General features: G+C 33.5%; 1 protein-coding gene across 1 annotated transcript in view; it reads right to left on the bottom strand.

The window, feature by feature from the left end:
• Positions 1–15113, bottom strand: part of washc5 (WASH complex subunit 5) — a 29934-nt gene extending 14821 nt beyond the window's left edge. The window contains exons 1-11 of the mRNA XM_056474686.1: positions 15049–15113; positions 14523–14790; positions 12999–13144; positions 12767–12851; positions 11132–11232; positions 10796–10988; positions 7937–8089; positions 7739–7852; positions 4318–4489; positions 1118–1245; positions 415–544 (exon numbers count right to left, since the gene is read on the bottom strand). Coding sequence (XP_056330661.1) covers positions 415–544; positions 1118–1245; positions 4318–4489; positions 7739–7852; positions 7937–8089; positions 10796–10988; positions 11132–11232; positions 12767–12851; positions 12999–13144; positions 14523–14708 — 1408 coding nt within the window. The 5' untranslated portion in view covers positions 14709–14790; positions 15049–15113. The remainder of the gene's footprint in view (positions 1–414; positions 545–1117; positions 1246–4317; positions 4490–7738; positions 7853–7936; positions 8090–10795; positions 10989–11131; positions 11233–12766; positions 12852–12998; positions 13145–14522; positions 14791–15048) is intronic.
• Between the last annotated feature and the right edge of the window lie 327 nt (positions 15114–15440).

Genomic DNA, 15440 nt, shown 5'->3' with positions numbered 1-15440 from the left:
AACTGCACAAGCTTAATTTTGTTGGAAAAACATAAATGGACATATAGAGAGATTAAGGTATAAAGTGTAAATATATAAAGTACATATTGTATTTATTTACTTGTATAAACCAAAATAATTCTTAATAAAGAGAGAATTAAATAAATACATAAATGTGTAAAAATTGCAAGTCCAATAACACATTTGTACTATTCCACATTTATAATGTTTTAGTTTAAAAAGAAAAAAGATTGCATTAACTTAAAATTAACTATTATTTTACTACGCTGATGAATATATTAAATCACTTTTGAAATATGTCATTTTTGGTAATGAGGTACAATTTTTGGATGTGTAAAACCATGGTTTATTTTAACAAACACACACAAAAAAGTTGTCTACTACGGCTATTGTGAAAGATGGAATACATTTTACCATTCTTCTCCACTCTGGTGAGAGGTTTGACCCCAGAAAACACCTCGGCCAGCTCCATCATCCGCTCTGATCCCTCTTTCTTATAGCTCTCCCACTTCAGCTGCTTCTCTGCCAACATCTGCTTGAACATCTGACAATCACATTAAAAAAAGAAAGAAATAATAAATCAAAAGTTGTTGCTTTTTTTACTTAGGATGGGAAAACATTATACAAGATTCCATGTTTTTTTTTTTTAATAAATGCAAAATATTTGCTTTCTCAAAAGTAAAAGTGATGGTTCACTCAGAAAAGATAATTTACTGTTTATCCAAACCTTTATGAGTTTCTTTATTCCACTGAACGCTAAAGAAGATATTTTGAAGAAAAATAACCATTGACTTTCATAGTAGGAAAAACAAATATTAAAGAAGTCAATGGTTACAGGTTTTTAACATGTTTAAAAATATCTTTTTTTGTGTCCCATAGAAAAAAAGAAACTCAAACAGGTTTGAAACAGGTGAATTAGGAGTAAACAATGACAAAATATTCAGTTTTGGATGAACTATGCCTTTTAAAGCTTTGAATATAAAAGGTATATTTCTCATAGACAGACTGAAGATCTGAAACAAGATTAGTGGATTGCTTTAAAATACATTACATTTAAAAAAAGCTTCAACATCAATCTAACATTGAAAATTAAATAATGACATTTTGTTATGTTTACCTCTTTGAGTATGAACTCAAACTGAGCCGTGTCCAGCAGCAGCTGAAACAGAATTTTGGGGTTGTATTTGGAGTCGTTGATGACTTGATCTTTGATCTGCCGCAGCCTCTTGTTGTTTGGATCATAAGCTTCAAGAGCAACAACAACAACAACAACAAAATTAGAAAAGCATTTTTCTTATTCCATAAAAATCAATAATTAATAAAAGCTCCAATTTAAGTGTTTCCTTAAAGGCACAGTATGTCATTTTCACTAATAAATAGGGAGTACAACACTGAGTGTGGAATTATGTGAGTTTCATTACACCCTACAAGACAGCAGATATCATGTTCATGGGTAAACTAAAGTTGTTAGCTAAAAACCTGTTGTCATGGTAGTATGAAGCATATTAGGGAGCTTTTATAATGCCACAGTCCACCACTTCTGTTTCTTCCACTTGTGATTACATGGAGAAGAAGCAGCGCTGTTTTCATTCATTCATTCATTTTCTTTTCAGCTTACTCCCTTTATTAATCAACGGTCGCCACAGCGGAACGAACCACTAACGTATCCAGCATATGTTTTACGCAGCGCATGCCCTTCCAGCTCCAACCCATCACTGGGAAACACCCATACACTTTTGTTAGGACCGTTAGTTAATGTGTTTGGATCTATGCTGCCCTCTGGGGTTCTTTCTGTGTGTTTGTACTTTGTTTGAAGGAAGGCGGTTCATGGAGGAAATTTGATGATGGATTCGATTGGTTCTCATCTCAACCTACCCTGAATAAAAGGAGGCACTGGAGCACAGATTGAGGCCTTTTGTGCCACAATGACTTGTTTTACGCATTAGCTTTGTGGGCCCTTTTGTTCAGTGTTGCCAACTTAGCAATTTATTTGCTAGATTTAGCAACTTTTCATACTACCCCAGCAACTTTTTTCAAAAAGCATCTAGCAACAAATTGAGCAATATTTAACATTCATTTGGCTGCTTTTTGCAATTTTGAAAAAGTGACCCAATAGAGCAGTGACTGCACTCTTCACTCAGTAGAGTAAATTGCTAGCTCAGATTTTTTTCATAACCGTTAATTTACTGATATTTGTTAACATGTATCATTGTTGGTAATTTAGGTAGCAATAAATTCCAATAGTGCTATAGTTTTCACTTTCACAAATTTCACAAGTTAAGAGAGTAAGTACACAAGCTGTGATTGCTTAAAAGAATGAGAAAGAACTGTTCATTATCAGTATTATAATTAAAATTAAAAGATTCTTATCGAAGTGTTTGTATTACTTTTACAAATAGTCAACTCTATTTTTCATGCAAATCTAAATGGACATATTTCACATAATGTTTTTGCTGAGATGGCCAGTCAATTTGAGAAAACATTAATTATTTTGTATACTACATAAAGATGTAGTTTTGAGTTGCGATTACGCAATGACGTCATCACACAAAGTAATATGTTAATAAGAACCTATTTATTGTGCATCTGGATGTAATGTTTTAATATAATATAATACACGGCGCCTCAGTAAGTAAAGACATGATGAGCTTACGCTTGTCAGATACTACATGATGACGTCACTGATATGCAAATTAGTGTGTGACATCATTTGGCAACATTTAGTTACTTTTCGGGCAGGCTTTAGCTACTTTTCATTGGAAATAGTTGGCAACACTGCTTGTGTTCCTCCAGCATATTTCTCTGTTTTGCCCACCATTGAGCACTATGCCAGAGAGAGATTGAAATTATTTTGGTATGTATAGAAATGTAAGAGTGTCATTAATGTTGTGATTTTGTTTAGATTTTTCTCCTGTCATTTCTTGTTTCAATTTGTAAGTTTATTCTTGCTCATTCATTTCTACCCATAATGTTAAGAATTGTGGTCAACGCTAATATAATACACACTTGTGAATAATTGTGAGAAGAGAAGTAATGACGCCACATTTTTTGTACAGTTGCTATTGTTTTGGAAAAAGGGAGTTAGGCAAGTAATTGCTGTATTTTATTTATTATTTTTATTCTCTTTAGGTAAGATAGTTAGTAAACAAAGATATTTTTGTTTCTTATTTTTAGCCTGGTCTTCCCCTGAAGATATATCCTTATCTCATGTAATAAGCAAAGCCTGTTACATTCAGATTCTCTCTGGTATTGACTCTCTTTTCTTTTCTGTTGTGATCGACCCCTAGACAGTCATAACACTCTCATTCACATTCATACACTACGGACAATTTAGCTGACCCAATTCACCTATAGCACATGTCTTTAGACTTGTGGGGGAAACCGGAGCACCCAGAGTTAACCCACATAACCCAGGGAGAACATGCAAACTCGACACAGAAATGCCAACTGACCCAGCCGAGGTTCGAACAGCGACCTTCTTGCTGTGAGGCGATTGTGCTCAGCGCTGGTTTATCACACTAAATACATTTTAAAGTTCTGTTATAATTCTGCACTGTGCAGTTTATTAAAACACACAACATATTAAAAAGTCTTTGGTGCTTTGCTGTTTAAACCACACCAGAAATCAAGTGTGTATGACATCATTAACATGAACACAGCACTTGGTCCGTGTCACTCGTTAAAATGGCTTATTTCTCTTGAACAATATGTGGAAATGGTGACTAATGTAATTATACAAGTCAGCAAAATATATAACAATGCTCTAGTGGTTTTAAATTATTACACGTTATGACATTAATAGGACTCAAAAGCAGTTTAGCCCCGTTTACTCCCAGCTTTAAGATGTATGTTGGTCAATCAGATTACAAATGGATGAGGGAAATGTGAATTAACAAAATACTAAGCAGCCATCATTTTATGTGATTATATTCATCTGACGTAAACCCCATACGGAGCTGTTGACACCGAATTTGTTTCTCCTCTTCAACACGCTATGTTTCTATAGTTTTTTCAATATAAATGCGCTTGATGGACAAGTTTGACCTTTACACTTATTTCTGTTTATAGTAGAAATTGGCATGACAACTGTTTTATTTACCGTTATATAATGACGGAGCTCATTATAGTTGTGTCCAGAATATCCAGAACTATAGGATGTGTCTTTTTATGTGTCTAGTTCGTTATTGTCGTTATTAAATCACATTTATAATATCGAGTCACATGGTTTTCGCGCTGCCCTGAGCTTTTTTTTTTTTTTAAACCCCATTCTTGAGCTAGCAAAGATGCATTTGGTGTGAATGAGCCCTAACACCTCACCGGACTCTGCAGTGTGCAGCATCAGCCAGCGGATGGCAACATTACAGTCACGGAGGCAGTTGAGCAGTTTGGGAATGTTGTCCAGGATGATTTCTTCCCTCAGGAATCCCTCCTTCAACAACTGTTGAACCTGCGGCCGCAGAGTCTCCACACTGGAAGCGTATCGTCCAGCCTGAGAACAGATAAAAATCACTGTGTGTGAATCCAGAGCGATGTGATGAGTTACAAATGATCTAGTAAGTATAAATAAATGACTTATCCACTGAAAAAGGCATTATTGCTCATTTTTAGGTCATTTACAGTTACTTGTAGGGATGCACTAATCCCTATACTTGGATATGATATCGGTTTGATATTGCTATTTTTGCTGGATTGGGTATTGCTAAGTTTTGAAAGTGCCTGCAGATATTGGAGGGCTGCACACTGTTTTCTCATCCTTCCGACTGAGTTTATTCTTCCAAGGGGAATACTTTCAGCTCTGTGAATAGTTTGTAAAGCATTGTGGTCAAAGTAGTTGATTAAATTAATAAAAGTGAAACTGACAAGCGCAATATGGATTGTCATTAACAGAAAAGTCAATGTTTATTTAGTAAAACTGGCCTCAGACGGTTTAGTCTGCGTAAAACCTGCAGGAAAATATCAGGCTTCGCTAAAAGGCTGGTTATTTTATCAACGATTAGGGTCAATAGTGGTACAGATTTCAAAGAAAAATCGTAACATTAAAAAAGGAAACATAAGCTGGAACACAACAGATATCAATGTCATAATGAATGCTCAAATAATGTAGCCTAGTTTACAGCAAGCATCATGTTTTATTAATTTAATAATTATTATTTTTGTTATATAAATATATTTGGCAGAATAATTATATTATTGACATCAATTTAAAATAAAACTATTGCACATTTGAAAAATGAATTTGAACAATGAATATATATATAGTGCTCAGCATACATGAGTACACTCCTCACAAATCTCCCATTTTAATTCATATTTTTTATAGAAAGCTATACAATATTATATTTGTGCATAAACATTAGATTATTCAGTACTGAAGCCAAATCTGGAGCTTATCTAACAAAATAACTTATGATAACGGTACAAAACTAGTAAAAAAAAAAAAGTTAAAAATATTGTTCTTTTGTCTGTGAACCGAATGAAGATTTTATTGAAAAATACTTTATTCAACCTTTAACATTAAATATCCACTTTTTTGCATTTTATTTGTCAATAGAATAACTGGTGTACATCAAAAAAATGATATAAAATTAAGCACATTTTAATTAATTATATATTTATATTATTTAACAGCTTTCTTTTTTTCCTTTCTTGTTAACCGAATAATCTTATGCTTGTTATAAAAATGTTTAAGCATTCTTTTTTTTTTTTTTTAATAAAGCTAAAGGGCCATATTTGACTCAAACTTAGACAATATAAATGAAACTTTTTACTTTTTTATCTTTGTGTGTTGAGAATTACAGGATTATAGTAATTAATAGTCATGCTTTAATGTGGAACTAAACACTGCTAGACAGACTTTCTTTTCAAGCCTTATAAACAGCAACCAAAATAATGCTCGTACTCTCTATGCAACAGTAGAGAGAGTCACAATTCCCCCCAGTAGGATTCCCAGTGAACTACTCTCTGAAAGCAAATGTAATGAGTTTGCTCATTTCTTTACTGACAAGATCAATAATATCAGAAAAGCAATCAGCTCATCCAATCAGCCAAGTTGTGTCGAAGTCAGACAAGCTCAACCACAACTTAAGAAATTAGACATTATGTCTCATTTCATGGCAATTAATGGTAAAATCTTAGAAGAGATCGTGCAAATTATGAAAACATCAACCTGCAGTCTTGACATGCTCCCCACATCATTCTTCAAAACTGTGTTTACCTGTTTAGAAATGGATCTTCTAAAAGTGGTAAATGCTTCACTTCTCTCTGGGATTTTTCCTAACTCACTTAAAACTGCAGTTGTTAAACCACTCTTGAAGAAGAGCAACCTGGATAATACCCTATTGAGCAATTACAGGCCCATCTCAAATCTCCCTTTCATTGGCAAAATCATTGAAAAAGTTGTTTTTAACCAGGTTAACAAGTTCTTAAACTTCAAGGGGTGTTTAGACAACTATCAATCTGGTTTCAGAGCACATCACAGTACAGAGAGCGCCCTTATAAAGATAATCAATGACATCCGCCTAAATACAGATTCAGGCAAACTAACAGTGCTGGTATTACTAGATCTCAGTGCTGCATTTGACACTGTCGATCACAGCATACTTCTCGACAGGCTGGAAAACTAGGTTTGGCTGTCTGGGACGGTCCTCAAATGGTTACTATGTCAATATAGGTGACCATAGGTCAAGGTTAACACTCATGACTTTGGAAGTCCCACAAGGTTAAATTCTTGCACCTCTGCTGTTCAACCTTTATATGCTCCCTCTGAGCCAAATAATGGAAAAGAACCAAATCTCCTGCCACAGCTATGCTGACACTCAGATCTACTTAGCCTTACTGCTTAATGACTACAGCCCCATTGACACCCTCTGCCAATGCATTGACGAAATGAACAAATGGATGTAAAAAACTATCTTCAGTTAAACAAAGAGAAAACTGAACTCATCGCATTTGGGAGCAGAGACGAGGTTCTCAAGGTGAATGCGTAGCTTGGCTCTAAGGGTCAAACAACAAAAAATAAGGTCAAGAATCTTACTGTGACTCTGGAGTCAGATCCGAGTTTCAATAGTCATGCCAAATAGTAACTAAATCAGCATACTATCATCTCAAAAACATTGCAAGAATTAGATGCTTTGTTTCCAGTGAAGACTTAGAGAAACTTGTTCATGCTTTTATCAGCAGCAGAGTGGATTACTGTAACGGACTCCTCACTGGTCTTCCCAAAAATACAGTCAGACAGTTGCAGCTCATCAAGAACGCTGTGGCCAGGATTTCGACAAGAACCAGGAAATCAAAGCACATCACACCTGTCCTCAGGTCTTTACACTGGCTCCCAGTTACATTCAGAATAGATTTTAAAGTATTACTACTAGTCTATAAATCACTAAATGGCCTAGGAGCTCAATACATTATACAGATATGCTCACTGAATACAAACCTAACAAATCTTTAGGATCGAATAAACTAGAAATTCCAAGAGTTCAAAGCAGGGTGAATCGGCTTTCAGCTATTACACCCCTCGCTGCTGGAATCAGCTTCCAGAAATGATCAGATGTGCTCCAACATTAGGCACATTTAAATCAATTTTTCAGACATAGTAAATAAAAAGTAATTTAAATCAAATTTTAATGATGTAGTTTATAATTAATTACTTTTATGAAGTAACTTGCCTAACACTGATCCAGAGTTACTCTGGATTTCCCTATACGTGTGTGAACAGGAAGAGCACAGATGATCGTACCTGTTCTCTGATGTTGGCTGTGTCCAGCGTGTAGTTTAGGGCTATTTTAGCAGCTTTATATGGATCCCATGCCTCCACCAAGTTTACTGTGATACCCATGTAAATGCTGATAACCTGTGGATTTAAGGTCGATATTCTAATGAAAATATTAAGCGGTTCACATTTTCTGAAAGAACATGTTTCTTAAAGACTTCTCACCCAGTTGTCAGGGAAGTATTTGTCCACGATCTCTCTCATCTTGGCCTGTTGTGTGTGCAGGATGGAGGGAGTGAAATATAAGCAGACATAAAGCATAGCGGCCTGCGTTGCCAGAGCTGTACTGCGGTGCTCAGGCAGAGGATACGCAGAGACCTACAACAGAGCATACATTTGCACAAATCAGGAATAAACATCAGATATCTGACTGAATGAGAGGTTTTAAAACTGTTCTCAGAATATAAATATGAGGCAGCATTTTCTGATATAAAAATTTATCTAAAAAAATACAAACAAACAATTAATAAATAGATGCATTTTATCTGTCAACAGAATTAAATAATATGTGAAAAAATAATTTTATTTTACCTTGTATGAAAATTTCTGTAAGCTTTTTTCAGCATTTTATGTCAATAGATGTTTATAGTAGTAGATGATCATGTTTAAATAAAAATAAAAAACTTTATTGGGATGTAATAAAAATATGAGAATATAACATTACAATCATATTTACATCCTTGTTTTCATTTTAGCGGAACAAACTAAAATAATGAGGGTAAAACTAAAGCAAAAAAGGGGATTAAAAAAGAAAAAAAGAAAAAAAAAAAGGGGGGGGGGGGCACAGGTTGTTTAAATTAGTAACAGATTATTTAAAAAAAACATTGGGAAGAAATTGTTGAACATACAAATCATCTATAGAAGGCATGCACCAGATCATTAATATGACATTGGCTTGTTTAAATAAATCTTTGGAAATAGGGGGGATATGTAGATAAGCTAAGTCAATGTTTATTTTGTCTTTTCCTGTTTTATTTAATAAATTGCTGAAATTTGAAATAAGATATATTAAGAGTGTCCACATTTTCTCAAAATCAGTAAGCTTGCCTTTTAACATGTGTGAAATCTTTTCCATAGCTAAACAGAAGGACATATTATTGATCCACTGTACAATAGATGGCATTTTAGACACTTTGCTTGGACTATTCTTATATGGATAAGCTTACGAGTACTGCTGTGGCAATCAATATTTTCACAAGAAATTCGCAAAATTAAAATTTCCGGTTTCATGGGCAGTTTTAAAGATACCATTTCAAAAATGAACACTGTCACCTCTTTCCAAAATTCCTGTACCTTCGGGCAGTCCCACATACAGTGCAAAAGTTTACCTTTTTCAACTGAGGATTTGATGCATGTGTCTGGGATGCTTTGGTTAATTTTATTTACCCTGACGTGAGTGATGTATGTTCTCATAATCCAGTTGTACTGTAATGTAATGTATTTTTTATTTAATGTCATGTCAGCAACCAAGGCTATTTTCATGGCAAGAACATTTCAATAATGAATATACAATTAAAAACAACAAACAAATGAGCACATAAATTAAATAAGATTTTTGGTGTTAATACCTGATAAGAATTCTAAAAATTTTCCTGGTGTCACTTTGTTGAAAATGTCCTTAAGAGAGTTCATTTCATAAAAAAAGTCTTCTGGAATCATTAAAAGCAGAACAGTCCAGTAAAATGTGTTTTACAGTAGGGGGAATTGTGCAGTACAAACATTGAGTGGGGTCTTCATCCAATTAAAAATCCGTGGGTTAATCCTATATGTTCAATACAGCATCTTGTAAAAATCACTTGATCAAATCTAGTCTTAAAATACTGTTTGAGATTTCAGGTTGGATTTCATAGTTGTACTTTAGTAATTTAAGATTACTATTAATGATTTAGCTTTTGTACATGATTCCTTCCATTCATCCAATGGAATATTTACATTTAATTCTTTTCTCCAGAACGGCAATTTAAATTCTGATGATTCTGTCGGGCAAGATTCTAAAATCTTATTGAACATACAGTAGATACTAATTGCAATTATTTTTAAAAACTATTTTATATTTTAATGTTTTTTATAAATAATTTTTCATTAATATTTTTTTATTAATGTAATTTATTGCTATAAAAGTAAAGTTGTCATTTTATCTGTCAAAAGATATAACTATTTTATTTTTTTATTGTCACTAAACATGTATTACTTTTATTTTATATACACACCTATATATCTATATATCTATATAACTATCTATCTATCTATCTATCTATCTATCTATCTATCTATCTATCTATCTATCTATCTATCTATCTATCTATCTATCTATCTATCTATAAATATATTGAAGTCAGAACTATTAGCCCCCCTGAATAATTAGTCCCCTGTTTATTTTTTCCCCCTATTTCTGTTTAACGGAGAGAAGATTTTTTTCAGCACATTTCTAAACATAATAGTTTTAATAACTCATTTCTAATAACTGATTTATTTTATCTTTGCCATGATGACAGTAAATAATATTTGACTAGATACTTTAAGACATTTCTATACAGCTTAAAGTGACATTTAAAGGCTTAACTAGGTTAATTAGGTTAACTAAGCAGGTTAGGGTAATTAGGCAAGTTATTGTATAACGAAGGTTGTTCTGTAGACTCTCAGAAAAATATATAGCTTAAAGGGGCTAATAATTTTGTCCCTAAAATGGTTTTTAAAAAATTAAAAGCTGCTTTTATTTTAGCCAAAATAAAACAAAAAAAACACTTTCTCTAGAAGAAAAAATATTATCAGACATACTGTGAAAATTTCCTTGCTCTGTTAAACATCATTTGGAAAATATTTAAAATATATTTAAATAATTCTGACTTCAGCTGTATGTATGTGTATATATATATATATATATATATATATATATATATATATATATATATATATATATATATATATATATATATATGTGTGTATTTTTTTTCCTCTGAAATTTCCTGATGACCACCAAGTACCTCCTGCAAACTGCAAGTATAAATTACACAGCTGTCTTGCCTGGTTGTAGATGTCATCAGAGCGCAGGCGGCCGATCACCATACTGATGAATGTGGGGCTAATTGGAACTCTCTGGAAGTAGCTCTCGGGGTAGTTGGGTGGCCGTTTGGCCCCCGGGTGACTTGAGTATCCTGTGCTGCGCAAAAGTTTGCAGATGTCATCCAGGTTAGAGTCGGCTGAGGAGCGAGCGGCGCTGGGGAAAACACATACACAGATGTTTCATTCATCAGCATCTGACTTGTTTGTCCGTTTTATGAGCAGTTTCATCATATCTGTTTATCAGCCATGAACCAATCACGAGTAACAAAAACATCTCTAAATATATGCAAGCCTTACCTGTATCTATAATAGGACACCAGCATCCTTTCTCTCACTTCTCCTTCCATCTTCTGATCGATAACCAGTAACATGACTCCATATAGATACAGAGCCTCACACTGACAGAAATAACACACGGTTACAAGTAGACTTACTCTATTAACCTATATATGTGCCCCTGGACCACAAACTCAGTCTTATGTTGTACAATAGCCAAAAATACACTGTACAGGTCAAATAATTATATATATTTCTTTAAGGCCATGATTTATTCTAAATCATTAGAATATTAAGTAAAGGTGTTTCATGAATATTTTTTTCCACATTTCCTACAGTAAATATATCAAAACTCAATTTTGATTACTACTATGCATTGATGAGCACTTTTTATAGACGAGTTTAAATGTGCTTTTCTCTAAATGGATTTTTTTAATCACCAGATTCAATATTTTTGATCTATCCATCTATCGATATAGATATATATATATATATATATATATATATATATATATATATATATATATATATATATATATATATATATATATATATATATATAGATAGATAGATAGATAGATAGATAGATAGATAGATAGATAGATAGATAGATAGATAGATAGATAGATAGATAGATAGATATATATTAAGATTGGGAGGCAGATAACATATATATATATATATATATACACACATTTTTTTATATATATATATATATATATATATATATATATATATATATATATATATATATATATATATATATATATATATATATATATATATATAAATATTTTACATTTTTCCTGCATTATTGCTAAAACAAAAGGCAAACATAAAGAGTGAATAACTAATTTTAATGCCTTAACTACAGAAAAGGTTTAACTTTATTAATCAACTGTTTCTCTATGGTCAAATTTTGTTTTAATTAAATAAAAACTACAGATTTTAAGTAAAAATAAAGCAAGTTACCAAGTTACTGATCATTGACCAAAATCAAAATACCAGTAAAATATAAAAAGAGACAAGCAGAAAGCATGTGAAATGGTTCAGGCAGTGGAAATAATACATCATTTATCGGCTTAAAGACATCGGTCCCACTTTATATTAAGTGTCCTTAACTACTATGTACTTGCATCAAAAAATAAATACAATGTACTTACTGTGTTCATTATGTATTTGAGAACACTTGTGCTGCTCTTGATTTGGGATAGAGATGGAGTTATGGACAGGTTTGGTGGTATGGGTAGGTTTAAGGGTGGGTTAAGGTGTAAGGGATGGTCAACAGTGTATTTACACATATAGTTACATAAGTTAATTACAGATGTAATTACATACAGGTATTTACTTAAGCATAAGTACACAGTAAATACATGTATTTACACAATAAGTACAACGTAAAAAATTATTAATTTCTGTGTAAGTACATATTAGTTAAGGACACTTAATATAAAGTGGGACCAAGACATCAGCCTAAATTTTTTTTGTGAAACAATAACATTTAAAAATAACATTTATTATGCGACATCAATATGGTCACCAAAATATTGTGCATCCCTAATCAGTGGAAAGCATATTTATTTCAAATAAATTGACTCTTTTTTACTGGTTTTGTGGTCCAGAGACACATATAATGAATTAGAAATCAAACTTTACCAGGAGCTGTTTCCCATCTTCATTGAGTAAAACTGTTTCCAGTGTTTGCTGAATGTAAACCCCTTCATTGAGATCATCCAGGTACCTTCATGAGATGAAAACAAAATAATAAGGCTTATGAGAATTTATATTTATTTATTTAATATTAATAGAAATAAATTTCATAAAATAATTAAAACAAACAAAAATTGCTTGTATTTGCATGAAAATCAGATATGAAAACAACACTGACCTTATCAAGTCTACAACATATTTATGGACGCTCTCAAAGGCCAGGTAGAAGCGTGTCAATATTTCTATGTTGTTCTCCCGAAACTCCTCGTCCAAATCCTGCAGCTCCGGCTTTGCTTCTAGTTTACCTTCATAATACTCCGGACCCTAGAAAATACATTTGCTTAGTGTAAACTCATCACCTTAAATACCCTAAATCCACTTAAAAGGACAGTTCAACCAAAAACAAAAATTCTATTCTCGTTAACTCAACATTCACTCGTTCCAAACACTGGGGAAAAGTTGGTTTTATATCAACAAATTCCAACTTTCACCTTAATATTATATTTTCAGAAAAACATTCTTCGCAAATTCTAAATGGGGAAATCAAAGACTATCAAAGTATGCACGTCATAATTTTGCCAACTATGATGTGATCCTGGATTAACATCTATGTTTATCCTGGAACATCATTTTTGTTTGAAATTTTTATCCATACCTATTTCATACCTCTAAACCCAACCATAATTGTAAATTAATCCCACAATCAGGGGGGAATAGTTGCATAACAATCATGTAGAAGTGCATAAACCTAACCAAACACCTAAACGTAACATAAACAGTAAACACATATCTTAATTCTGATTGGCTGATTGTAATGTTGTTCCAGGATCAACATAGATGTTAATCCAGCAACATGTCCTACTTGGTAAAATCAGGTTGGTGATCAAAGTACAACATTGTTCACAGTCAATTAAATAGTGCCAATGTTGTTTTGAAGTCATACTAGCATGCTATTTCTGACCTAATATTTAAAGCAGCATTGTAAACATTTTAAGTTGTCAATGAACGATTGTGTGAATATAAAACCAACTTTACCTCAATGTTTCAAATTTGTTTGAGTTTCTTTCGTCTTTTAAACACGGAGGAAGATATTGTGAAGAAAACGTAACCTTTGTGACCGTAACCGTAACCTGTAACCATTGACTTTCATAGTATTCGTTTGTCCTACTACGAGTGTCAATGGTTACAGGTTCATTCATTCATTCATCAGCTTAGGCCCTGATTTATCAGGGGTCACCACAGCGTAATGAACCACCAACTATTCCAGCATATGTTTTACGCAGCGGATGCCCTTCCATCTGCAACCCATTACTAAGAAACAACCATACACACTCATTCACACACACATACTCATACACTACGGCCAATTTAGTTCATCCTATTCATCTATAGAGCATGTCTTTGGACTGTGGGGGAAACCGGAGCACCCAGAGGAAACCCACATGAACATGGGGAGAACATGCAAACTCCATTCAGAAATGCCAACTGGCCCAGCCAGGACTCGAACCAGCGGCTTTCTTACTGTGAGGCGGTAGTGCTAACCACTGAGTCACCATGCCACCTACAGGTTTTCAGCTTTTTTCCAAATTTATTCCTTCGTGTTTAAATGAAGGTTTAAAATCACATGAAGGTTAGTAAATGTTCATTCTTGAGTGAACTGTGAATCTAATTCAAGACAGAAATTAGATGACAATTGGAGAACCTTGAAGTAGCTGAAATCACAGATGATGTCTCCATATTTCTGCTGGTCAGTTTTGTCTCGGAGTCTGAAAACTGCAGGGATGAAGTCTGAGAGTCTCAATAACTCCGCTATGATGGCGTTTCCTCTGGACACGATCCTCAGGATGGCCTGACCGCACAGGTTATTCTCTGCCAGAAAATCCACCATTATGAATGAGGAAGAAAACAGCAGATCTGCTCTCTGATTTCACAGATTCATTCAGTCTCCTCAGGGATGCCCAGGTCTGATACTAGTAGATAATTAAAATAAAGAACATCATTTATACATACCGCTCACATAAATACCATAATTAGTCATTATTCCATAATTCAGATTGATTTTCCCATCATATAGTTGCCTAACAACCTATTGTTTATTGGTCAGTCAGCGCGCAGACGGTTTGAATATACTAAATTTGGCTCGTTATAAATTTTGTGATGCATTATTGGCATGTAAAATGTGATTATATGATTAAATTGTTTGTTGATTTTAGATTTTGGTAACTTACCCTTCTACAGCACAGACCAGACACTTCCTGTTTACAAATCACATGGGTGTCACGAGGAGAGCTCATTGGCCGCTCCGCCTAGCATTTTGACTAAATGGCTGCTCGCTGGTCAACTACTTCAAAATAAAAGACTCGCACTTTCCTTTTTAAATGAAGGACACAAACTCACACGATTGAGACTGAAGTAATTCATTCATTCATTTTATTTTCGGCTTAGTCCCTTTATTAAGTAGGGGTCGCCACAGCGGAATGAACCGCTGAGACTGAAGTTAATATATTTACATTAGAGCTGTACGATATTGGAAAAATCTGACATTGCGATATTTTGTTTTTCTGCAATAAATATTGCAATATACTTTGCTAGACAAAGAATTTTTGGTCACTCTTTATTT

Source organism: Danio aesculapii, chromosome 16, assembly GCF_903798145.1.
Source record: "Danio aesculapii chromosome 16, fDanAes4.1, whole genome shotgun sequence".
In the NCBI taxonomy this organism is placed as follows: Eukaryota; Metazoa; Chordata; class Actinopteri; order Cypriniformes; family Danionidae; genus Danio; species Danio aesculapii.
This window is presented reverse-complemented; position numbering and strand designations above follow the sequence as displayed.